At 45.7% G+C, this 26388-nt stretch overlaps 1 protein-coding gene across 1 annotated transcript in view; it reads left to right on the plus strand.

Moving 5' to 3' along the window:
• The window catches only part of NHERF1 (NHERF family PDZ scaffold protein 1), a 55980-nt gene extending 40501 nt beyond the window's left edge, over nucleotides 1-15479 (plus strand). Inside the window, exons 3-6 of the mRNA XM_035104395.3 lie at nucleotides 1738-1891; nucleotides 6268-6308; nucleotides 10623-10721; nucleotides 13996-15479. Coding sequence (XP_034960286.2) covers nucleotides 1738-1891; nucleotides 6268-6308; nucleotides 10623-10721; nucleotides 13996-14175 — 474 coding nt within the window. The 3' untranslated portion in view covers nucleotides 14176-15479. The remainder of the gene's footprint in view (nucleotides 1-1737; nucleotides 1892-6267; nucleotides 6309-10622; nucleotides 10722-13995) is intronic.
• Nucleotides 15480-26388: the final 10909 nt, after the last annotated feature.

The following is a 26388-nucleotide window of genomic DNA, read 5'->3' on the forward strand; positions in this document are numbered from 1 at the left end:
TCTGCTTTCACCTTTCAGGTATGGTGGGGAGAGCATTGATGGGTTGCTTCATCACTCTGGAGGAGACCTGGGCTGGTACCTCCATGAACATGGAGGATGGAGAGCAACTGCCTCTGCTTGACAGGGCACGAACCAGTGTTAGAAACTCATATATATCAGCTAGGTGCCAAATGGCACCTTATAAATCTAGGTTGCAGTCACCATAACGGAATGTCTATTTGCCAGGGGGTTGGACCAGATGATTCTTGGGGTTCCTTCCAACGCTACAATTCTATGATCTCAGTTACATTGCTTGACTGTAGCTTGCTCTTTCAACAAATCACTTGTTCCAGTATGCAAGAAGGAGGATTGCACACAGTGGACATGGAAATGGTACTCTGGCCTCTGTGCAAATCTACTTTGTTCCTGCTGTTGCAACCCAACCCCCCCCAGCCCCCCACACCTACCTGCTGTGTCATGGCAAGGTCCTGGTCTCCAATGATAACAAACCAGGATGTGGCTCTGGTTGGCTTCATGCTTTAGGTCACAATGTTTGGAAGGGAACTTTTTGAATCGGCAGTGGAACTTGAGGCCTTGTGGTTTTGAATGATAAAATAATCTGCAGCAGACTCTTGTAGCCACATTTCCGTCATTGTTGAACCTTCTGGTGATGGGGATAATGGTAGAGAGAGTTAGTACAGGCCAGTGCTGAGCTTCTCCAAGTCCCCAAATATCAATGGTCCCGCCTTCCTGATTCATATGCTACTCAAAGTGCTTAGGAAGCTCCTTCAATTGTTCTAGTGGCACCCCTTTGATCATGGAGTGGTTTGCATACTTTCTGGTTTGATGGTCCCCATCAAAAGGTTTTTAAACACTGGAGGAGTTTGTCTCCATCCTGGAATGCACAGTTTGGTCCTGCAACCCACACAGCCCAGCAAAGCCAGGCATGACTGGCTTGTACTTTCGGTATTTGCAGTTCTCAGACTGTGCCTCCAGACCATCAGTGTTTTGCGGGAGCGATTCAAGCACATCCTGGAAAATTAGGGTTGCGCAGTGAAAGTGGGTTAAAGTCCTCTGTCGCCTTAGTGCTTTTTTAAAAAATAAAAAATAAATTGACCATTTGTAGTTAGGGAAATGAGAGAAAGTGAAATGTTTAGAATGAACGAAATGGGAAGACATACAAACACCCCGCAAGCAAATCGGGGTGAACACATGCTGTTGTATAACCTCCCCACAAACAAATCTGAACAAATATTCAATAAAGACCAGATATAGTCTAACCTCCGCATAAGTTTTGAGCAAGCAAATTGGGACACATGCTCAATAAATGTCCTCTGGGTGAGTCCCTGCGATTCCTTGAGAGCCTATGGGGGCTCTTCCATAAATGATGGCCAAGTTCTCCTGAAACTCATGTGTGTAGGCTGACTCTTGAAAGGCCTTCAAGTTGTCCCTCCATATCTCTGGTGCACTGGGGAGAGCATGGTTTGTGATGGGTAGGGTGGTACGTGGGAAGCTGTAACCCCCAAGCATGTTCTTTCTCCCCCCATTTGTCTTGAGTGTAAATTTGTGACCCTATTAGCCACAAGTCCAGCGCATGGCTGCTCCCAAGCTTCCCCAGACAGCCCATCTACTGCTGCACATGGCCTTCGGTGTCAAGAGGGTTGCCCACTCCTGGTCTAAGGTGACAGCTTTTCTTTCCACCTACCGGAAAACCTGTTGCTTTACCTAATCTCAGAAACTCATTGCATTCCTTTGCAGGTGAATGGGGTCTGCATGGAAGGCAAGCAACACTCAGACGTTGTTTCGGCCATAAGATCTGGTGGAGATGAGACTGAGCTGCTAGTGGTGGATAGCTTAGCGGACGAGTTTTTCAAGAAGTGCAATGTCATCCCTTCTGAAGCACATCTGAAAGGTAAGGCATCCATTCTGGTAGGAATGGTCCTAAGGATTGGTGTGATCCAATCGGGGCTTTCCATTGTTGTTTTGGATAGCGAAATTGAGGTTTTTCAGCAGAGGGGCAGGTGGCCACCTGTCATTGATATACTTTAGTTGAGATTCCTGCATTGCAGGATCCCTTCCAACTCTGCAATTCCATAGTTCTTTGAATCCGGTTCCGAAACTGCAGGACCCCTGCATAGCCATTGTGTGTCTTCCTCTTTTTTAAAAGGGGGGGGGGAGCAATTGTTGATGGCGGAGAAGCTTTTTCCAAGAGGTGTCTCCCCGCAAGCAATAATACCACAGTGGATGGACCTAGTATATGCTAAATGCCAGAAGCTTCAGTTTTGGGTGGATTATTTAGCTTAAAAATCAATATTTGAATCTCCACCTTTCTTTTTAAATAAAATGTCCAGGGCATTTTATGCAGCATTTCTTAAAAGACCAATTAAATACGACCTGAATTAAAACACAATTACAGCAGCAGGCGGGTCAGTATGGTATTGTTCTGCAACAAACTCAAAAGGGCTTTGTAAATGATGTCTTGGCTTGTTCCTGGGGGAAGTGTGCTGGAATAGGGGGTGCTACATTTGAAAGACTCTTCCTCTGGTCGCCAGTTTCCTAGCTTCTGAAGGCAGCATTCCTGGAGAATGGTCTCAGAAGAAAGGTTCTGGCATCTGGGCAGGTTCAAGGGGGGACGATTGCCTTCTTGTTTGTGCCCTCTATTTAGAAGGAAGATGGGGTGGAGGAAATCTTTCATCTCTCTGCAACCTGAGAGCATTTAATTAGAGGTGCAGGTGGGTGATTGAACCTGAATCTTAACGTATACCATGACTTTGTACAGGAATGATGTGCAGCTCCAGATGGTGTTAGACACCAGCTCCTGTCGCCAAATGGTCAGGGCTGATGGAGTCCAGCAAATTCTGGAGGGCGACAGTTTCTCCCTTCTCTGCTGTACTGCTTCAAAGTCTCGGAACAGAGAAGGCATACAAAGGCACTGTGCAAACACTCTCACACACATATAAAACCCTCTAACCTGTTTGCAGGTCTTCAAGAGGCTAGAGATGCATAGGTTTGTAACGGCAACCTTAGAATTCTTTATTTGCGTAACTGCCAAAAACCGAGCAGTTGTATAGATGGGGTCTTTCTAGGCATTATCCCTGGACAGCAGGATGAGCTTTTGGGAAAGGGTACAGCTTGGTTTGCATGCAAAAGATCTCAGGTTCAATTTCTGACATCCCCAGGTAAGGCTGGGAAATACTGCCTTGTCTGAAATTCGGGGAAGCCACAGTCCGTTAGTGCAGATAATGCTAATTTAGACTGACCAAATTGTCTGGCTCTGTGCTGAGAATCCAGCCTGGAGAATGTTTGCAAGGCACCGTCTGTGCCTGTGAACTGGGTTCTGCCCGTTACATGCGCCATTGGATCCAAGCCTGACCTCTGCGCTGCCTAGGTTTCCACCTGATGGAAAGCACTTGCATGCTCAGCTGTGAAATGGACTTAAAACGTTTGCAAGAGCTTGCAAAAGGCCCAGTCGTCACCTTCCTTCTTGCAGTGTGTTACCAGCCAAGCATTCGTTATGCAACAGCAGGCCCTCAAACCTCCAGGACCTGCTGCGGGAACCCCTGTGGGGATGGGTGGGTGGGTCTGAGTGTGGGAAGTGCTGTTTGAGTGATTAATTTGCGATGTCTCCCGGGAGCCATGCAACAAGGAAGCAGGGAGGAAGCTCTCTGGAATCTCTTAATTAATCCTATTAACCCCCCCTATTTCTCACCAAAATAGCCTATTGTTGGTGCTATAGTTAGTGCTTCAGCAGGTGTACACATATATTTGTAAATAGCTCCTCGGAATAGCAGAGAATCTAGGATAATGGAGTGGAGGAGATGGGGAGGTCAAAGGGACAATGAGTTCCCTCTGCTCTGTGAATCCTTTCGACATGAACTCTCTGACGGCAAGAGCTGTTCAACATTGAAACGGGCTCCCTCGGAAGGAGGTTTTTTAAGCAGAGGTTGGATGACCATCTGTCAGATTCTGTAGCTGTGATTCTTGCATTGCAGGGGGTTGGACTAGAGGACCCTTGGGGGTCCCTTCCAACTCTATACAGTTCTACCTTGGATCCTGAATGCCTTGGAACTTGGATGTTTTGGCTCCCAAACGCTGCAAACCCAGAAGTGATTGTTCTGGTTTGTGAACGTTCTTTAGAACCCGAATGTCTGATGGGGATTCCACAGTTTCTGATTGGCTGCAGGAGCTTCCTGCAGCCAATCAGAAGCCGCACTTTGGTTTCTGAACATTTTAGAAGTCGAACATACTTCCAGAACGGATTCCGTTCGACTTCCATGGTACAACTGCTGTTCAGAATGGGCTTGTTCTGCTTTTAAAACAGCTCTTTAGTCATCTTACTCCAGTTCTCAGTTTCCACTCTTGTGTGCTCTGCAAAAACACCCACCCTTGCAATAATAAAATCCCCGTTTTTGTCATACACAGCACCCTGACCATACTGTCTATATTTTTACCATGAACATAAACTTTTAAATGCGGCACGTAGATTATGAGCCCAGGGAAAACCTTTTGTTTTCAGTTCTTTTGAAGCCCAGTGTTTTATCATATTTGTAGAAGGGCAGGCATCAGCTTGAGGAAATCTGAGTTTAAACCAGAGCGGAAGAGCAGGTACAATATTAGTTAATCAATATTAACAGTAGCAGCAGGTACACAAGGTTATTCAGGGCTTGCATCACGTGGATCCTTGTTATAACACAAAGGCAATAACGGGATAATGAATAATGGGAATTATTGCTGGGAAATGGTTTGGCAGGAGTAGTTAATTGCCGGGGTCTTGGTGATAGAGGTGTATGTAGCTCCGAGGCTAGCTTGTGTATGTGTGTCCCGTACAGAAGGGTTCGGTTGTTGTTTTTTAAAGCACACTAGCGCAGCTGAAAAATGAACCTGGTGACTTGCAATCAGTTTTTCCCCTATTTCGCAACTGCATTAGCAGCTAAGCAGAGCAATTCTATAGCTGCTGTTTGGCCCCTTTCCACCAGAAGTCGAGAAGGATTGAACCCAGAACTTTGGGCAGTTCCACATAGCTGCCATGAGTACAGCTGAGAATTGGTGCGATTTAGTGGACCGGACTGCTTGGACCAGGACTGGGGAGATCAAAAGTTCAAATTCCACTTACCCATTAAGCTCACCGGGCTACCTTGGGCCAGGCACTCCTTCACACATCCCTTTCTCTCTTGGTCTAGCCCAGGCACCCCCAAACTCGGCCCTCCAGATGTTTTGGGACTACAATTCACATCATCCCTGACCACTGGTCCTCTTAGATAGGGATGATGGGAGTTGTAGTCCCAAAACATCTGGAGGGCCGAGTTTGGGGGTGCCTGGTCTAGCCCTACCGGAAAGGGCTGTTGTGAGGATATGATAGAGCAGGTACTACAGACTGGGCTCTTTGGAGGGAGGCCAAGTTAAAAAAAAGATAATAACTCTGTGGGTAGGAGCAATTGTGTTTGCTTTTCCCACCCGGCTGCCAAACCAGCCACATGACCGTGTGGTTTGGGTGTTCATACCCCACCCATACAGTGACCGGATGGGAAGTTGCCATGGGGGAAAATGGGCTACCGCAGCTGTGAACAACAAGAGTCCTCCTTGGGGCTCGGCTGCTGTGATAGAACTGAGAGACAACAGTAGCGGCTGCCTAGGTTATCTCCCTGGCTGCTGGCAGTCAGACAAGGGCTCATGCCAGCTAGCAAAGCCCACCCTTTTGGGTTATAAAAATCCAATTAAAAAAAAACAAATGTCGCTACCAGAAGCTTTTCTTTTAGGAATTATAGGGGCAGAACTACCTAAATTGTATAGAAATTTATTCATGTCTGCTACTACAGCAGCAAGAACGTTACTTGCCCCAAAGTGGAAAGAAGCAGAAGTCCCAGTAAAGGAAGAATGGATACAAAAAACTTATGCAATATGCAGAAATGGCAAAACTTACCAGAAGAATAAGAAATCAAGATAACAAATTTTTTTAAAATAAAAGAATGGAAATGGTTTATTGAATATGTACAGATAAATTGTAAACAGATGAAAACATTAGCAGGATTATTGCAAGAACTGCAGTTTTATAAGAGTATATATTTACAGTAGATAATTAAATGAGCAAATTAAATGAACTTGGATATGCAGAAGATATTAAAAAATAAATTTAAGGAACCGCAGAAAGAGGGGGAAGGAAGTAAAATTTTGAAATGTTAAATTGATTGTAAAAGTAATGAAATTTGAAAAGTATAAATAAAAAACTAAAGTGAAAGAAAGAAACATCACTAACTGCATATCGTTGTTGTTGTTTTTGTTCCCCTCCAGGTCCCTTGCCAGAAGCAGTTGCCAATGGTGATGTGGAGAAGGTAACGGTTATGCCAAGTGCATGGTTCACTGATGGTTTCTTATGTTGTGTGAAGGCCCCTTTCAACAGTACAGGTTTGCTGGGCGTGCACGTGTAAGGGAAGAAGCAACAAAACCGTGCATACAGATTTTTCTGGCGTCTATTTGGCCCACTGGGCCTGTGCGGGCTGAGAAGCTGCAAACTGGATGCAGTTTCCCAATGCTTATACACCGGGGGTGTTGCACAAACTCCAGGGTAGCAGGCTCTCCTTTCAGGATAAGTTTTTTTATTGAAACCCTCAGGTTCCGCAACCCAGAGGTAGGTGCAAAACGGTGGCTCACCAGAGTGGACATATGCTAAGATGCGAGAAACAAGATTCCTCTGGTCTCAGCCGGGGAGTTTTGCGATCAGCACCAGAACCAAGCCTATAGGGCCTTTTGCACAGGCCTGGTTTCTCTCCCTACCCCCTGCTCTGCCAAAGCATTATTTCCCAGCTATCTAACCTGGGGGTGGGGGAGGGAAAGCTTTTCAGCTGCACCTTCTGTTAAAACAGCTGGGAGCTAGAAATCCTTTGCGTATCTGCAAGTCCCCCTTTACGGCTCGTAGCTGAGTTGTAGAGCAGATGCTTTTGAATGCAAAAGTTCCCAGGTTCATGTCCAGGTAGAGCCGTCAATGATTCCTTCCTGAAACCCTGGAGAGCTGCTGACTGTTGGAGTGGATAGTACTAAGCAGGATGGACGAATGTTACGAGGCGGCTTCCTGATCCTAATCTGCCTTCTGTCCATCGCTGGTGGACACCGTGCATGAGAGCTACGTGCAGTAAGAGCTGCTTCAGGCCCTTAGCTGTCTTCCGTAGCGGACATATAAGCCATTCCTTCCTGATGCTACTAGGAGTGCCTTGCAGCCTGCCTTGATGCTGCTGAGCAGAGCTGACCTCTCAGTGGAGGAGGGGAGGGTAAAGCCCTTGAAGGCACGTCGCTCAATTTCCAGGGCCTGCCTCTTGTCACAGAACAGAATGGCCCATTCTTCACCCTGTGGGTGGAATCTCTCGCAGTGGGGGCCGCTGTTTCAAAAGGCCGTGTTACTTCCAGTCTGCTTTGAAAAAACAAAACCTAATTAAACCCAGAGTGGAGAGGAAGCCTCATTAGGAACCTCAAAAGACGGGAGGGCAGGAGGCAGGGATTTCAACTATACATTAAGGGGGCCGAGTGAGGATGTTCCCAGACTCAAGCTTAAACCGGATAGAGAGATGTCATGCAACTTGTCTACCCGGTAGGTCTGAACGGCAGTTGAGAAGAAGCAGTATGACTGCATTGCATCGTAAATAAATAAATCCCGCTTCTATGGGGTGCAGTAGGGTGATAATTGTTTAAACATGTTTTTGTGTGTGCAAACTTGCAAGTATAAAGCGCTCTGAAGCACAAGTGTATCTGGCTTCCAGTACTGTGGATGTTTCTTCCCTGCTCATTGCAATGTTTCTCCCAGCGTGAGTCTTATGTCCTGCATGCCTGTCTGCTGGGGTGATGCAAAAATGATCAGAATCCTCATTTGAATTTAGCATCTTGCTGAAACCAGGCTGGTTTGCATATGCTGCTGAAGCACAGTTTAGTGTTACAAGCACAAAGCTAGCCTACCACCGCCTGCCCTGGCTCTTATGGTCCCCTCTCCTCCAGCATAGGCATGAGGAGGTGTTCAGAAGCTCTTGCTTCTATTTTTGATTTAACTGCAACTTGCTGTCATTCAAACCAGGGCGCAAACCATGGTTCGTCTGACTATGGTTAGTGAGAATAGACCAGCTTCAAACCATGGTTCATGAAGCTGGCTGTGCTTTCCATAACCATGGTTAATCCTAACTGCAGTTTAGGGTTTGGATAATACCCTAAAATGTGGTTAGACTAAAATGGAAACACTTGGAGTAGGGAGAACGTGAGGCAGGTGGAAGTGCTTAGCAGTTCGAGAATCAAGGTTTAGTGTTGCATCTGACCCAGAGCCAGATGGGGATGTCAAGCAGCAGTTCCGCCAACTGAATGCAGAGAATTTTCTCAGCCTGGGAGTAAGAAGGTTCTCAGTCCTGCTCATCTGGCTTTAAGCTCCCTTGCTCAACAGTTAAGCCAGTTTTTATCTGATAACTCCAGATGTGCTTCATGCAAAACCACTTTCCTATGCGGCTGTCATAACTTATATCTTGTCATCTCGTCTTTGCTTGGCATAAACATGAAAGGAAACCTGCTCTTCTAGCGCAGGCCGACTCAGCATCAGCTGCTAATCAGCTTTCCCTGTTGGGGGTTATTGGCACCATTCTGTGGCTGTAGATGGCTCTCTATTTGCTGGCTTGCAGGCAGCCATCAGTTTGCCGCAGATGAGCGTGCACCCATTATCTCACACGGAAAGTAGATTTCAACCCTCAGTATCTACTGCTTTTGCAGAGGATTAACATTTGGCTTCAGTTGGATCTCAAAAGATGGATTCTTAGCCACACCTTCATGACCCCTTCTTCTTCTTCTTCTTCTTCTTCTTCTTCAGTAGACACTGTCCAGATCGCTATCTGCCCATGGCTCTTTACCTTTGGAGCTGGTTTCATGCAAGGGGTGCCCTTTTTATTTGCCACTTTATGAACATGGGTGTCTCAAGGTAGCATTATATCGTCACAGAGACATCTCAGAAAGTGGGATGTGGGAGAACCCACACCCCATATTTTGCATGCATATAGGTTATCTGTGATGATGTAACTGAAAATTTGCTCACGAGAGTGATGGTGTAATTGGTTACACTGTTGCTTAATGGAGGTGATAAAGGCCGTCTTAAGATGGTACCCGACTTGGAGCAAAACAGAAACTCTTTTATGTTGCTGTGAAGAGCCAGGTTCCTTTTTTATATTCTTGCATTGACAGAGAAGCGCATGGTATTCTGCTCTGTCCCCAAGTAGTGCAAATGCCGGTGCCTTTATCAGTGTAAAAAGCAGCCGGAAGTGTGCAGCTTTCCTTTCAGTTTTATTCCATGTGCCTCTTGTCCTTTTTTAAAAAAAATGAATAAATCTCACGTGGGATGTCCAGAAAGCCGCTGCTCCTTCGTCTTCTGAGGAAAGTTGGACAGTTGACCAACTCTGGTGGAAACAAATACATTGAATTGCATTGTAATGATGTAAAGTAGCTGATATCTGAAAAGATACGGGAGAACGTTATATGAGCCTTGCTGGATCAGACTAAAGGCCCATTCACCTAGCCCAGGGGTTGGCAAGGTTTACGTTGCCTGGGCCGGTTCACTCCAGCAGAGATCACTCCGTGGGTTGGATCACACGTGCGTGTGAGCGTGCACACCCGTGATTTCTGGCGCCACGGAAGCGAGTCCCCATGCCACGCCGGTTTAGTGCAGCACGCAGGGACTCGCCGAGTGGACGGCTTGGTTCAGGGGTGGCTCATGGGCTGGTTAAATGATCTAGGTTGCCGACCCCTGACCTAGACCTTCAGTCTGTTCTCTCCGTGGTCAACTAGATGCCTAGGGGGGAGCCCTTCCCAGCAGCAGCAGCTGTTCAGAGGCACACTTCCTCTGACCGTGGATAGGGAGTAGTTTGCTGTGGTTTCTTCCTTATACCCAACCCCCCCCCTCTTGTTAGAGAAAGAGTACAGCTGGCATTTAATCCTTCTCAGGGATAAAGAGGCTGGAGGATGCCCAGAGCAGGCTTATCAGCCTGTGGTCTGTCAACAGATTATGTGCTTAGAAGTGGGTTTCCTCATACTCCTTATTTCTCTGTTTCCCTTCAAGAAAGGGGCAGGCTGGGATAAATCAACACTAGTTGGTCCTGGAGAGGAGAAGAGGCCATTTTGAGAACATTGGGTTCTCCCCAGTTTTAGGAAGAGTCTTCCCGGGCTTCATTTGTTGGGTTCTCCTAACAGTTGTGACCCTCTGGAGAATCCTGTCGTGTGAATTTGGAGCTTCTTCCCTAAAACCAGAGCTGTTCCCACTGCCCCTTCTCAATGCCCTGAAATACGCAACTGGTGCATTAGAGGGAGGGCCAGTTGTGATGTACCCATCACCTCTGGGTATGTTTGAGACCCTGTCTAGCACACTGTCCCAGAGCCCTGAGCTGTGAAGCAGCCGTATGCAGCTGATGATGGCAGCATTCCCTAAATCATGCCAAAGGGGGTAGGAGGAGAAGGAATGTTTTCTTCTGCACAAAAATGCGTGGAACTGGCTAGGGGGGGGGGAGGATTCAGGGAAGTGATGCAGTGAGTTCTACTTTTGGCGATTTACAAAATAAATAAATGCAGCTTGTTATTTCTATAGCGATTCCTCCCCCCTTTTTGGTTTCAAGTTTCTCTTCCCTTCCCTGTTGTAGGAGATCATCCGAGATGACCAGCCTGAGCCTGTCTTGGAAAGTCCGTCAAGCCCTGAGCCTGTGTCTCCTTCTCCGATTCTGAACGAACCTCACAATGAGGTATGGAAGCAGCCTGGGCACAAAGTGGGGAAAGCCCAGGGATGGGGAGTCCTAATCATGTCATACAGGCATAGAGCCCCCTCTGTTCATTGAGCATTCATCCTGATTTTGCTGCACGGTGTTTCCATGTATTCCTCATTAGTCACTTGTTCATCCCACACTTTTCGGTGCATTTCCCCATCGCTTTCCAAACTGCAAAAAGTCTGTGTGTGCTTTTAAGTGCACCCGAGGGCAGCACAGCCCTTTAAATCCACTTTCAATGCAGAAATCTAAAGTTATGGTTTACACTTGAGTCCTGCTCGCAGTGTAGTTAAAGTGCAGAGGTTCCCTTGATTCTCTACACAGAGTTTCCCTTTGCCAAAGACTGGCAGAAATGATGAGAGAAGTTCCAGCTTGTCCATTAGAGAACCATTTACAAACTTTCAGAGCTTTGTCATTCTTTCTGCTCCCCTATGGGGCCAATCATTTTGTGCTGTAAAAATCTAGTTTGCCCGGCATTAACAGCAATGGCCCTGGTCTTCAGTGTTCTCATTTTCAGATGGGCAGATGCCTCAATTTCTGCAAAGCAAGTAATGGATGTTTAGCATCCCTGACTGGAACCATGTCCAGTTTTTAATTAAATGGCTGAATTATAATCCAGGCACTCTGTATCAAATCTGCTCACGGGCAAAACTGCATATTTTGTTTATACTCCCCCCCCCAAAGCATACTTAATGCTGCCAGTTATTATTTTGAAGGGGAAAGGCTATGCAGGGCCCCAGGCCAAATTAGGACCCTCGTGCATTTGCTGCTTGCTCCAAAGATGCCAAACAGCTGCCAAGGAGAGCAAATCTGGGGAGGAAATGAGCAGGGCCCTGATCCAGATAAGGAGCATCATATAAGCTTGGGGCCCTGAGTGGCTTCTCTTTCTCTTGCTGTCTAATAACAGATACCGTAGCATTCCTCAGTACCAGGAAACATATCCAAGGTGGCCACGCTACACTCACATTCATTTCACAGAAATTGCTTAGAAAGTGCCTGCACCTTTTGTCCCATAACTTTCTTTTTAGGAAGGATAGATGCTTTTAAGGAAAGTAAACTTTACTAAAATAAAGAAGGAAAGCTCAGAGTCTGGGGCAGGTGCCCAGGGGCACCACTGGAAGCCTTCATGGGTGTAATGGCACCTGGAGATGCTGGGTTCACCACCCCTGCCCAAAGTAGGCCCATTGAAATAAGTGTCCTTATAAGTCCATTGATTCCCAGCACCCCCTTCATGTTCTCCTCTGAGTATGATTAACATTGGATATTACCCTCAATGTGACACCATTAAGCATTTTTTTCTAAAGTTGGAATAACATATAATTTGACCCTGAATCAATGGTGATGCTGGCTGCCTGGAGGAAATGTCAGCCTGTTAATTTAAAAAAGCAGATGCGTTTCTAGTCAAAGATGTTGAATTCTGATGGCTTCCTTTATGGAAACAGATGTCCTGCCTTGCCATTTGCAAGGAACCCAAAGGGATTCCTGCTAAATTCCAGGCAAACTAGACTTCATATGAGCACACAAAAGGCTGGTGGGTCCATAGAGTTATGCACAAGGGACTGTGTTGCAAGCCAGGCTGTGCTGGTAGAAAAGTGTCCTGGACATGGCAGCTGGAGACAGTGCCATTGCAGCATGCCTAAGGCCAGTAGATGGAGAGGGGAGGGAAAGGAAGGAGGAACAGGGACTGGCCCTGCAAAATGAACCCTGTTCATGTTAATGGGTCCTGAAGACACCTTAAGTGTCGGGTTTGTGTAGGAGGGCTCTCTGTCAACAGCCGCCTGCTTCATCACTCCTCTGTTAGTTCTGTTATTGGGTGAGGCCTGTGGTTTTTAATGTTATGGTTTTAATATGGGGCGATTTGGTGAAGGGCGGGCTTCAAGCAAAGGGGTAAAAGGAGAAAATCAGAAACTAAACCCTGTCCTCAGCATTCATAGGAATCAAAGTAGGTCCAGTCAAAAGTTTTGCATACTCAACACAACACACACACACACACACACACACACACACACACACACACCAAGTTCCATTTAGTAATTTCAATGAGATTTAGGCATACCAAACTGCAGAGTTAAATGCAAATCCCATTGGTTTCTGTTAGGAGCTTGTGTTGGATTGCTCTGTCTGTTGTGCAGCATAGAATCTGGGACAGGGGAGCCTTCTCTAGCCAAGCAATGCTTGGGTAAGATGTGCGGGAAGGATCAGAAGAGAAGACAAGGCCTCTAGCAGAACTTTTCTAATCACCTTTGTTGGGTGTACAGTACGTACATCCAGTTCTTGCCCTATCTAGCCCAACAGTCTGTGAAAACACAAGCTTTAATTGCAACATAACAAACATAATTAAATACAGAACAAATGATAGACACTGAATTACATCAGTCCCTTCTCTGGAACAGTTCTGTGGCCTTCTCTCCCTGAGAATTCTTGTGTGACGCTGAACATAACACTCCACGCAATCATCTACATTGGACTTATATATCCTGTGACTTTTGCGAACTACATGTTTCATCGAGCACTTGGAAGGACACCTGCAGGCCCTTAACCAGAGCAGCGGGATTGAGGTTTTCTGGAGCTTTTTCTAGATCTAGGTCAAGTGAGAGAGCCTGTGTGTGTGTGTGTGTGTGTAAATCCACATCATTGGACAAGATTTCCTCATTAGTGACTGGAGCAGAATATGCATGGCTGGTCCACTTTTAATTCTGCCAGGCAAAGAATTATCTCAACGCACACCTTTCGTGTCCATTCCCTCCTTACTCTAGTTTTAACTAGTTGTGGCATAATACTCCTTTCTGACTTGGGTGTGTATGTGGGGGAAAACATGGAGACAGGGGGGGGGTGCAGTTGGGATGGCTAGGATGCATAGCTTTGATAGTCTGATCACTATCAATTTAATTGTCATTATATTAAATACGTTGTGCCTCCACTGTTGGGAGGCAACATGCCTCTGAATGCCAGTTTCTAGGAATCACAAACTGGGAGGGTTGCTGTTGCACTTAAGCCTTCACAGAGGCATTGGGTTGGCCATTGTGAGAACAGGATGCTGAGCCTTGATGGGCCCCCATTGGCCTGATCCAGCAGAGCTCTTTCTAATGCTCTTAATTTATCAACAACCCTGTTAGCAATAGTGGTAGGAAACAAGAAACTTGTGGAAAAAACATTGGGTGCCTTGGCCTTGAGTTGTACATGGGGACTTAGGTGGGGTCCGCAACGATTCCTCTTGGCCAACTTATTCTTGCTTTTTCTCTTTGGTGCCCAGTCACCCTTGCAGCTCAACTCTCAAGAGAAGGGGGAGAAGCACAGCTCCGTATCCGATCCAGTTCTTGACCTGGACATCCCACTGGCCGTGGCCAAGGAGCGAGCTCACCAAAAACGCACCAGCAAAAGGGCGCCGCAGATGGACTGGAGCAAGAAAAACGAACTCTTCAGCAACCTGTGAAGTATCCCATCCCGCAAGCCGGGAGGAGGTGGTGCAGGGGCAAGGCCCAGCCAACCTGGCCAGCTTTTTCTCCTGCCCCTCCCATTTTTTTCCCTGGAGGAGGGGGTTATTCCCCACCACCACCCACTCCCCTCTTCCCCTCTCTTTGCCAGGGGGACAGGGGCAGGATCTTACACTGTCCTCTGTAATCTGAAGAAAAACAAAATGGCATCATGACTACTCCTGCACAATTCTGGAGAAGCAATTATATTTTTTAAAAAAGAGAATGACGAGACACTTTTATACACTGTCTATAAATAGCTGAGTAAGTTCCATGTGAGTTTGTGGTGAGGGTTTCTGTGAGCCTGAAACTAATGTGGTGTCCATATTGAGCCCATGGAGGGGGTGGAGGGAGAGCATACTATGGCCCGTTAGGTCTGGGGAGAAACATGCTGATCTTTTTGTCCCCCCCACCCCCCAATTCAGTTGGATTTTTAGTGGGAAACATGTTCACAATAAGGTTTTTGAGGTTGCCAGGGTTGGGAATTGAGGAGAAAAGCTTGTGGTGCTTAGCCCTTCCTAATTTTGAAGTGGTTTCTGAAACCAGCCACCTAAAACCAATAGGCCCATGTAGGTTCTCCTTGCAGAGATATCCTATTGGGTGCTGACATGAGCCATTCATTAACATTGAGTGCTTAAAACCCTAATTTTGCCTTCCAACAGCCATTGGGTGGGTGGATGGGGGTTGTGAGCCCATGTCCTCGCCTCTTCACAAGGAACCGTTTTCCTTTGACTGGAATGTCTGTCCCTGACACTCCATTTTTATTTTTATTTTTAAAAAGAATTTTCTTTAAAGCAACCAATGGCAAAAGTGTCTATGGGGCAAGACCCATGAACTTGTTGCACCACTTCCTGTATGTATTTCAAAGCTTTCTGATGGGAACCCTTGGAAACTGCTCTGACTGGAATCCTGTGGGGGTGGTGTGGTTCTTGTTTTGGCTGAGAGGGGGGAATCTTCTGGTCTAATACAGCAACTGAAAGCAGCCAGGAAATAATATCCTGTGTTCAACTCTCATTCCTGGAGATGGAGCCAATCAGGTTTTTTTTTTATGATAATGCTTAATTAACAGTTTATATATAAACTGTTTCATTTTCTGGAATGTTTTCTAATTATAGCTCTCTTTCTCCTCTGTCTATTGTGTATGTTATGGAAATTATTCCTCCTCTACGGATGTGTTTTCTTGTTTTCCTTGATTGTTTGTTATGAAAAATGCAAGAGAAGAAGAAAAAAAAGAACCCTGTTTACCAGAATGGGAAAAAAGTCACCTTGGTTTTGTGTGTGTGTGCTTATTTTATGTTTAAATCTTTGTAAAGTTCCAGAGTCTTGTGGGAAAGCTCAGCACAGCATGTGAGCTGTCAACCCCTCCTGGTCTTCCAGCCTCGCTCTCCCGAACTCTCAATTCATTACCAGAAGCTGGTTCATGTCAACAAGATGAACTCCAGCACAATAATGCTACCACCCAACCCTCCGGCAGAATCTTTATTGGTTCAACTTACGTATTCACGATGACCATTTGTGCAGGTCAGGGTGGAGATGAGAGGGGGGATGTTTCTGGGAGTGGGTTGGATTTTATACCAATCTCCAAGCACAACAATCGCAATCGGTATCACCATTCTTATTTCAATTTTATCTCCTGCCCTTCCTAAGAAGCTTGTTTTGCAACACTTCCCCCCAGATGAGGCATGCACAGTTTCGCTGTTGTAACAGCCATGCATTTGCTCATGCTGCAGGCCGAAGCCGTAACATTGGGGTGGCCATTAGGAAAAGCCTTGGCAAGGAAATGCTGCGGGGAGGGGGGGGGCTGTCTTACCCACCCAACCCCGTGCCACCCATTTTTCTCATGCGCTCACTGGGGCATGGAGTTGTTTTGTCCAGAGGGGGATTTCCATTTGCGGGGTTGCCAACTGTTTTAAAAGCAGTGGGTTTTTTGAGAGCTGCAGTGACTATTGAATCTTTTGCAGGGAAGCTTTTACACTGCTGCTCATTTGTTGCAGCTGAGAACCTGTTTGTTGCTGTACAGAGAAAAACCAGCAGCTTCTGTAGAACTTGACCAGCTTTCTATCTATATTATTATTATTATTATTATTATTATTATTATTATTATTATTAACAAAGTTGTACAAAGAGAACCCAGTGGGCTGTAAAATGCTGTGCATTGAGCTCAAGAGCAGCTCTTACCCAGGAAAATCAGGCAACAGCTCAGGGTTCTTCCACACTGCCTTTTGTGCTGCATTTTTAGGAAACAAGTCTGGGTTCTCTCTCTCTCTCTCTCTCTCTCTCTCTCTCTCTCTCTCTCTCTCTCTCTCTGTGTGTGTGTGTGTGTGTGTGTATGTGTGTGTGTGTGTGTATGTATCCCACGCCTTCCCTGGGAAAACCTGTGTTTTACCACTGAATCAGAGCAACTGGCAATTCCGAAAGGCTGCCTAATCAGCAGGTATTTACCTACCTAATTGCCTACCTTACCTACCTAATTACCTGGCAGGTAAGTTCGTACAGTTGCAAACAGTGCACAGTAGGGACTAGTCCACAGATGTGCACACAAACATACACAATATGTAATGAAAAAAAGACTCCTGTGCCATCATTTAAGGACTAGTAAATTTAGTACAGGATAAGATTCTGTGCATTTGAGCCCAATTCATTAGATCCCTTGTCTTTCTTTCTTTCTCTCTCTCTCTCTCTCTCTCTCTCTCTCTCTCTCTCTCTCTCTCTCTCTCTCTCTCTCTCTCTCTCATGGTTAGACCATAAAGCAAATTTGCCAAGAGCATCAACACATTCTTCTGCTGCAGTGACCAAATGGCTAATTCTGTGCTATGGATGGCTAATAAATGACTGAAAATATAAAATAAAAGCAGCAAGCAAGCAATTCTCATTGGAACCTTAAAAAAAGGGGGGGAGCAATTTGTAGAACAGCTTTAACAGTTTTAGAAAATAAATTACTGCAGGCCATATAGGTGCGAGTTTTATAAAATTGCTAGTGTGTGTGTGTGTCCCCAAGTATCACTGCAGGATCCTGATTGTGAACAGCAATTTCTCTCTGCCACTGTCTAACCCTGATTCAAGTGTGTGAAGCTGCAGTGGAGTCTACCACAGTTCAGAGCCAGGTCTTCTCTTTTGCTACACCTGAAGCCATAGTATAGAGAGCATTCCAGTTACAAAGTGCTGATCCAGTGATTTCTCAGGACACAACAGTGAGGCTGGTGCCCAAAGACACCCGACATTCATTTGCTCCCAGGGCCGGAAGTGAGGAACAATATTACCGGTATGTACAGGGAGGATGCTAGGAAGTCATTTGGTTATGGGCTACTGGTCAGCAAAAACCATTTGTGCTGCAGCTATGAAGGCCTTTTTTCCTGACTAGACAGGAGAGTGGTGCTGTGGTTTAAAACATTTCTATACTGCTCTGCTGTGAAAAACATCCAGGGCTGTTTAAAACTTATAGAATAAGTCAAAACAAATCTACACAGCATTTGGCAATGTTAAAAGGCAGCACTTTAAACATAGAGAAGAGGGGGGGGGAACCAATAGCACAACCTTTCCTGGCCATTGTTTCAAAAGCTGCACCCGGTCTGTTCCTTAGCAGAATTCAAAATGGTAGCGCCACTTTCACATCAACTTGCCTCTTTAAGATCTTTCTGAGGCCCGTTTTCAAATTCCCCCATCACCTGCAAGTGGTGACAGACCTTTTGGTGGTGACGACTCCTCTCTTACCTTCAAGGGGATTTTCATTCTGTAATGGTGTCCTTCAGATGTTTTGAGCTACACCATGGTTGTGGTGGCTTGGGTTGATGATGGGAGTTTTCATCCAAAAGATCTGCTACTCCAAGAAGTTCCCATCCTTACTCCCAGCTGAGAGCCACAGGTTGGGAGAGTCCTTTAGTAAGTAGAAGCACAAAGAAGCTCCTTTGTACCGAGGCAGGTTCAATCCCCATATGGGGCAGCTGCATTTTTGCAGAGAGTTGGACTACATGATCCTCAAGGCCCCTTCCAACTCTATGATTCTATTCAGGGAAGGGCCATAGCAAAGTGGTAGAGCATCAATTTTGCCTGAAGAAAGTCCTGGGTTCAATCCCTGGCATCTCCCAAGTAGACCGGGGGGGGGGGGGAGATCCAGTCAGAAAACCACAGAGTGCTGCTGCCACTCAGTGCTAGATGGACCAATGGTCTATGACTGTCTTAAGGCAGCTTTCTATATGTACCATTGGTCCATCTAGCTTTGATTTTGTAGATCAGTGGTCAGCCAACTTTTTTTAGCAGGGGCCGGTCAACTCTCCCTCAGACCTTGGGGGGGGGGGCGGACTATATTTTGAAAAATATATATGAACAAATTCCTATGCTCCACAAATAACCCAGAGATGCATTTTAAATAAAAGGACACATTCTACTCATGTAAAAACATGCTGCTTCCCGGACCATCCGCGGGCCGGATTTAGAAGGCAATTGGGCCGCATCCGGCCCCCGGGCCTTAGTTTGGGGACCCCTGTTGTAGATGAAATTTATACGTGATGCAGAATAATAGCTTGAGAATGCTAATCCCAGGGCAATTAGTTTCAGTCACAAAAACAGCAGGGGCTGGAGAGGTCTCAGCCAGCCCTTCCATGGGTTAATAATATCTGTGGATTATTAAAGTACTGTAATCCCCATGGTTAGGAAAGGGGAGGGAGGTTGGCTATATCAGCTCTATAATCTCTCCTTGACTGGGAAGGCTCCCCAGAGAGCTCTTCCCATAAGCTCCACTGATCGTTCTAGTGCGTTCCCCCTGCAGCACGGAGAGAGTCTTAGCGTGGGATGCTTGCTCCTCCTAAGACAATATGAGAGGCATCGGTTACAAGTTGTCACAACCCTATTGATGTCACAAGATGCTCTGTAGGCACCTCCCTACAAAATGCCCCATCTAGGAATGTGGCTGCCCCGCTGAACAATGATGGCTGGCCAACTGGCTGATAATAGATAAATGCAACTCTCTGGTGCAAAAGGGCTGAGAGATCTGGTATATATTGAGAGTCCACGATAGGTGGATGGTGAGGCAGTAGGTACCGCTTGCATTATGCCATATAGCACATTCTTTAAAAAAAAACACCCCACAGTTTGACAGTTCTCTTTGGGGCCATAAAAATGTGACAATAATCACACAATTAGTACGGTAATTGTGGTGAATAAGTTATTACGATTAACAATATAATTTTAATGATTATAAGCAATTAGTAATTGTATCATTTTAAAATAAAAAATAAATAGCATCAGTGTGCATATTTGAATCCATATAATTTGTATTTTATTAAGGTGATTTCAGTTAAAAGAAATGAGTGATACAGAAAAATGGGAAAGTAAGAGGGAGAAAAACAACAAGGATACTGTAGATATAAAAGAGAAAATATACAAAAAAGAGCAATATACCCTGTTTCTCATATTTTAAGACATACCCATAAAATAAGCCATAGCAGGATTTTTAAGCATTCAAGGAATATAAGCCATACCCCGAAAATAAGACATAGTGATAGGCGCAGCAGCAATGCCGGCTGCGGCAGGAGGAGGAGGAAAAAAATAAGACATCCCTTGAAAATAAGCCATAGTGTGTTTTTTTGAGGAAAAAATAAATATAAGACATGTCTTATAATATGAGAAACACGGTACGATATTCCCATACATTCCTGTATAAAGTGGTATAGTGTTATTGCCCTAGTGCTTGTGTAAATGTTAATAGCCTGCTACATTTTTTATAAACTCATTCTAAATGTTAACGTATTTATCCATACAGAGTCTGTGCCTGTAAACAGTCAGTTCATAAATTGCCAGTGATGTCATGAGAGTCCATTGATTGAAGGGTATCATATCTTTATTTTTCCAATTCCTCAATATCAATCTCTTGGCCACCATTAGGGCACAGAAAATCCATTTCCGTTGTCCTGTTGATAATTTCCATTTTTGAATCCATACCATGAGTGCAGCAGGGAAGACTGGGTTTAACAATTTCCCCCCTAACATCCATGGCCCCAATCTTGATTTCCTCTCTCCCCGCCCCCGCCCCCCACATTGCTGCTATTTTGATCAGGAGAAAAGCTCTCAGTAGAGAGTAGCCAAATGCCCTTGTTCCAGAAGCAGATGATCTCTATTTGTAGATGCCCATCGTGGTTTTATATACATTGGGGCTGAAAATGCATTTCTGCCAGATTAAGCACAGCAAGACAGATGGCTTTCAATGGGTGCGAATGAACCGTAGGATAAAAAGCACAAAGATCCTTGATAGATTTGACTGGACAAGAGTAGACACAGAGTGGTCCCAGCAAAGCCTACATTCCTGTGCATCCTCTACCTACGTGTAAGCCCCACTGAAGACAGTGGAACTTCTTTGTGAGTAATGGAATGTGTATAGGACTGTCCCAGAAGCCACATAACTTTCAGCAGGGAAAACAAGGGTCATGTTCCTCAGACGATGCAGAAATTTCTGCGCAATCTTATGGTTAGGTTTTGTGGACTTTCAGTCTGCAAGTGCAACATCGGTTTGTTTTGGCGTGAGCCAAACCATTTGTATTCTTGCTGTGTTGATCTAGGGTGGTGTTGTCTCTTAATTGCATCTGTAGTCTTGTTAAGCACTCTTGCCCAACAAGGAAACTGGGCTGGCTGGCTGGCTGGCTGACATCTAGTGGGGGAGCTGGGCGGTCCTGAGGGATGTTTTATTGATAAGTAGACAGGGTAACTCTGGATGGTGGTCCACGAAGTTTTACTCGGAGTAGACCTACTGAAATTAATGCACCCAACTTAGGGCTCATCCTGCTTTTTGCCCCCTGCTTTCTAGACACAGGTCTGCACTTTAAAGCAGTGTCCGAGCGCTGTTTTTCTTTTTACCCCTTTCCCCATAAAAACTTGCTCTGTAACACTGAATCAGAACAAATAGCAATTCAGCATTGTTCCATGAAGAAACCCCACTCACATATTGTCACCAAGTGACAGTCCACTAGCCACAGAGTGATCAACAGGGTTTCCACAGAAGATCTTAAGTCTTTGCTTGGTCTCTGTGCTCTGGAAGTTGGTCTGCTAGGTACTTTGTTTTACTAGTCCCATGCTGTGGAGCACTCTCCCAGCAGAAATAAAGCAGGCATCCTTGCTTTTGACTTCCAACCAGGCTTTTTTTGTGTGCCCCCAAGACTTTGCAGCTGCTTTTATTTTTTAAAATATGAATTAGTCATTAATCATAGCATTATTTGCCCTCCCCTTGCCTTAAAGTAGCACCTCCTGGGAGCTGGAACATGCATCTTGCTCCACGGCTGCCACCTTGTGGCACGTGCTTGGCACAAGTGTCTACAGCATATTTATAGAGGCCTCTTTGATACTATGCACTGAAAGCAGGGTTGTACCACTTTAAACCATCATGGCTCCCTGCAAAGCATCCTGAGAACTGTAGTTTGTTAAGGGTACTGAGAGTTGCTAGGAGACCCTTTTTTTCCTGCACAGAGCTGAAATTCTCAGAGTGGTTGAACAGTCAATCCCACTTCCTGGGGAACTCTACTTCTCAAGATTCTTTGGTGGGGAGGGAAGCCATCTCTTGACTGGAATTTTGGCAAATGCAAGTAGAAGTGGAGTAAGGATGCTTTGGTGGTTCCCAAATCTACTGGTTCCAGGAACATAACAGATGGGCTTTCTGTGCCACTAACTGGGTATATAACAGCAAAGTTGAGGGTTGAGGGTTTTTTTTAGGGGATTTGCTTCTGGATCAGGAGATGGCATCAAGAAGTGAGCCTATTCAGCCTGGTACAAACAGATTGCTCCCTACTGCCTCTACAAACCTGTTTCTTACCTGGAATTGTAGCCTTTGGGGGTTGCTATTTACCCAATTAAATATCTGTTTCTGCAATTTGCTGCTGCTTCAGTTTAGTGGGCCAGGACAAGCCCAGTTTAGTGGGGATGTTCTGAGTTCGGTTAGCAAGCATCTCACTCCAGGGAGCTCACAGGACTCTGCTATAATAATATAATAATTTTTTTTTACTTATACCCCGCCCATCTGGCCGGGTCTCCCCCGCCACTCTGGGCGGCTTCCAACAAATAGCAAAATACATTAAAATATCACAGATTAAAAACTTCCCTAAACAGGGCTGCCTTTAGGTATTTTCTAAATGTCAGGTAGTTGTTTATCTCTCTGACCTCTGATGGGAGGGCGTTCCACAGGGTGGGTGCCACTACCGAGAAGGCCCTCTGCCTGGTTCCTTGTAGCTTTGCTTCTCGCAGTGAGGGAACTGCCAGAAGGCCCTCGCCGCTGGATCTCAGTGTCCAGACAGAACGATGGGGGTGGAGACGCTCCTTCAGGTATACAGGACCGAGGCCGTTTAGGGCTTTAAAGGTCAGCACCAACACTTTGAATTGTGCTCGGAAACGTACTGGGAGCCAATGTAGATCTTTCAAGGCCGGTGTTATGTGGTCTCGGCGGCCGCTCCCAGTCACCAGTCTGGCTGCCGCATTCTGGATTAATTGCAGTTTCCGGGTCACCTTCAAAGGTAGCCCCATGTGGAGCGCATTGCAGTAGTCCAAGCGGGAGATAACCAGAGCATGCACTACTCTGGTGAGACAGTCTGCAGGCAGGTAGGGTCTCAGCCTGCGTACCAGATGGAGCTGGTAGACAGCCGCCCTGGACACAGAATTAACCTGCGCCTCCATGGACAGCTGTGAGTCCAAAATGACTCCCAGGCTGCGCACCTGGTCCCTCAGGGGCACAGTTATCCCATTCAGGACCAGGGAGTCCCCCACACCGGCCCGCCCCCTGTCCCCCCAAAACAGTACTTCAGTCTTGTCAGGATTCAACCTCAATCTGTTAACTGCCATCCATCCTCCAACCGCCTCCAGGCACTCACCGCCCTCACTGGTTCTAAGCAGGAGATGGTGCACAGAGGTGAGAGCATCAATTGTCTAGGGCCATTTTCCTATTCCAGAGGATCGGTGTGACGGAAAGTGCCAAGTAGACCAGAGGTTGGCTGGTGGTGCAGTGCCGTGGAATTCCACTGAGTGGCGTAGCTTACAAAGTACTGGTCCGGAGCCTCGTTCTGATTGGCTGTGGGTACAGAAGGGGGTGGAGACAAACACTTTGGGAGGGAAAAAGAAAAGGCAGCTGAGAGTTTTGGGTTCCTGGGGTTCAAGAGGGATAAGAGTATAGCTTCTGTGTGTAATTCGCCCTGAGGAAATATCTACGTCTTTGAGCTTAGAGGGAAAGATAGTGCCTTTTAATAGTACAAAGACAAGTGAGAATTGGGAAACTGAATTTGAGGCAGGAGAAGTGGAGTTGTGAGGGAACACTGGCTCTCCCTTCAGCCTGAGGTGGGGGGGGGGAATAGATTTTATGGAGAAAATCTTAAAAGTTGTTCATTTACCATCTTGTTCAGAATTAGAAGCCTGTGACAACCACTGAGTGAATTCACACCCACACACACGTTTCTTGAAAGAAATTTATCTCCCAACACAGCGTTTAACCAATTTTGTTGTAAAATAAAATATTTTGTCCTGCTTAAGTTCCCTAAGTCTCTAAGCACCCGTTTCTTAAAAAGCAAAACTAGCCAGTAAGTGGTAAGAGGAGGCACACCCCAGTGCTTTAACATAATTTCCTTCTGCAACACAACCCATGGCTGCAGAAATTCTTTTTTATATATAAATTTATTTTATTTGGTTTTTCAAATTAAAATTTTACAGAGATATATCAAACGTAAATCATAAAAGCAAGATTCCAAGGAATCTCCTGGATGTCCATCCTCCCCTTTGTGGGTCCTATTATTTCCGCCTGCATCTTTTATGATAATCCAAGTCTTTTACATCTCTATTGTGTCCAGAATTCACCCTTAAACTACAAGTGATACTCCAATCCTACTAACAATTTTAACTGTAGAAATTCTTGTGTGTGTCACGCAAATGTTCTTAGGTCAGCGTGGTCCTCATGAGAGCGGCACATGTCGGGTGCTATGAAAATGAATTGGTGTGCCTGACATCCCTCAATAAATCCTACACGTGGAAGTATTTTTATGCTATTCATATTTACTTGAGAGCAAGTCCCACTGAATTTCAAGTCCACACCCACACATTTGGACTGGCTGTGTACACACTCCTGTTTACTCTGCAACCAGTGCGGTCTCACTGTTGGTTTGTGAAATGGCCTATGCATGACATCAGCAACAATCAATAGTTCTCCTGTACCTGTCCCGTTATTTCTTATGAAATACTGCATTTTGATGTGTTTTTCCACAATTTGAGAAAAAACCCATCTTAGCTGTGATTTAAGCTGGCAACGTGCATGTACACAGCTAAAGAGTGGTTGGGAACCATTTGGCTTCATTCACAACTGTAAAAATGGCCCTTCCTAAACCCAAGGGTGGGGGAATTTTTGCAGCCCAGGGGCCATCTTCTGGGAGCTGCATACCAACGGGTAGGCAGGACCAGAGGCAAAAATGGGTGGAGTAATTAATACAAATTTCGCCTTTGTACAGCAGGCTAGTTTGAACACACACACACACCACCCTCTATATTCTGTCAAAGCAAGCAAGAGGCATGATCAGAGTTCAAAGACACATTCTAGCTAGGCAAAAACACTGAAGTTTGGAGGGCCTTATTCCTTGGCCTGAGGCTCCCCATCCCTGCCCTAAACTTCTGTCTTTTGTAGGTAAAAGTAACTTGTCAGCTAAGAGGACAGTGGTGCAATCCTCTGCATGCCTGCTGCTTAGATGTAGGCTCCTTAGATTTCAGTGATACTCTCAGGCCAGCGAGTGCAAGGTCAAATCTCAAACACATCAAGGAAATTTTTTCTGTGCAATTAATCTTTTCAAATTCCCTGCCTCTTCTCTCTCTGCCAGCTCCGCGTGTTGGAAACGGCTTGTCTGCTGGGAGAGACGCTAAGCAGGGGAGGGAATATGCTACACTTCTCTTGGAAGCTTTCACTGGCTGATCTGAAAGTAGCTGGACAAAGCATGTAGGAGTTTCTCACAGGCCCCTGCTGTGTGGTGGAAGCGGGGTGGATAAAGAGAGGGAGGGCTGATGGAAAGAAAGCAGCCTGCAGTTGTGCGAGGAAAGGCTTTTGGCTCATCGTCAGCTACTGCACAGCTCCAACCTGGACAACAAAAGCCGGCACATCAGGAGCAACCTCCTTGAGGACTTCCTGACCTTCCCTGGGAATTGTTGCGAGTCCCAAAGCAGCCAGGCCATCTCCACGATATAGCCAAGCCAAGTCTAGACGGAGGATTCAAAGTGTGCTTTTAATTCTTGGAAGGCTCTTTTCTTTTAAACTAGAGCACCAGGACAACTCATCGAAGGAATGCAATATAATTTCTGGGCTTAACTGCAGGATGGCAATAGTGCTGCCATGTCAACTGAGGCCAACGGATGACAGCTGCTGGGGAAGGGAGGTGATGAGGAAGAAAAGTATAACTCGGTGGGTGTGAGCATCCGTGCAAAGCAGGACTCCCTTAATCTAAACTCCCGAGCTGATGAAAAGTCAACAAACAGCATTAGAAGTTGTCTCCCCCTTTGTGGGGAGATAACAATGTCTCCTCATTATTTAAAAGGAAATTGAGCAGTCAAGTTGGATCACAGCTTCCTTTCTTGTTGCTTTTGTGAGCTGAACAGGGTCAACAGGCTGGAAGACAATCTCAGCTAATTCACTTTGTACATATGTGTGACATACCGATTGCCACATTAGTCCTTCATGGCGGCGCTTCCTTGTTCAATGCCAGTGACGGGGCATGCCAGGTGGTGAAAAGACTCTTTGCAAGGAGTGCAACTTGTATGCCATCACAGCCATCATTTTTGTAGATGAGAAGAAGCCAAATGGATATTATGAAGTGGTTATTCCGAGGCACCTACCATGCTTTGGGCACAACTTGGTCGTATTTATAGTAAACTCGTCGCGACTTGCTTGACTTCCTCCTCTGCCTCTTATCTCCTGCTTCTGTTAAAAATGATTTGAAGTGGAGTGAGATTAAACACATTTGTGCAGCGGAGGGCTGTAGAAAATCCACCTGGCAGAAATTTGAAAAGAGCAAAGTAGCAAAGGACTTTTGTGGCCAACAGGAAGGTAAAAATTACTGTAAATCTAATAGCCTTCTCTACATGGATTTCCATTGCTTGATTTCCTCTTGCTGCTTAGTTAACTCAGTGCCATCCAATATATTGCCCTACCTGAGAAACAGGGCAGAGAACTAAAGAGA

The sequence above is a fragment of the Zootoca vivipara genome, chromosome 2, assembly GCF_965207765.1.
Source record: "Zootoca vivipara chromosome 2, rZooViv2.hap1.1, whole genome shotgun sequence".
NCBI classification, from domain to species: Eukaryota; Metazoa; Chordata; class Lepidosauria; order Squamata; family Lacertidae; genus Zootoca; species Zootoca vivipara.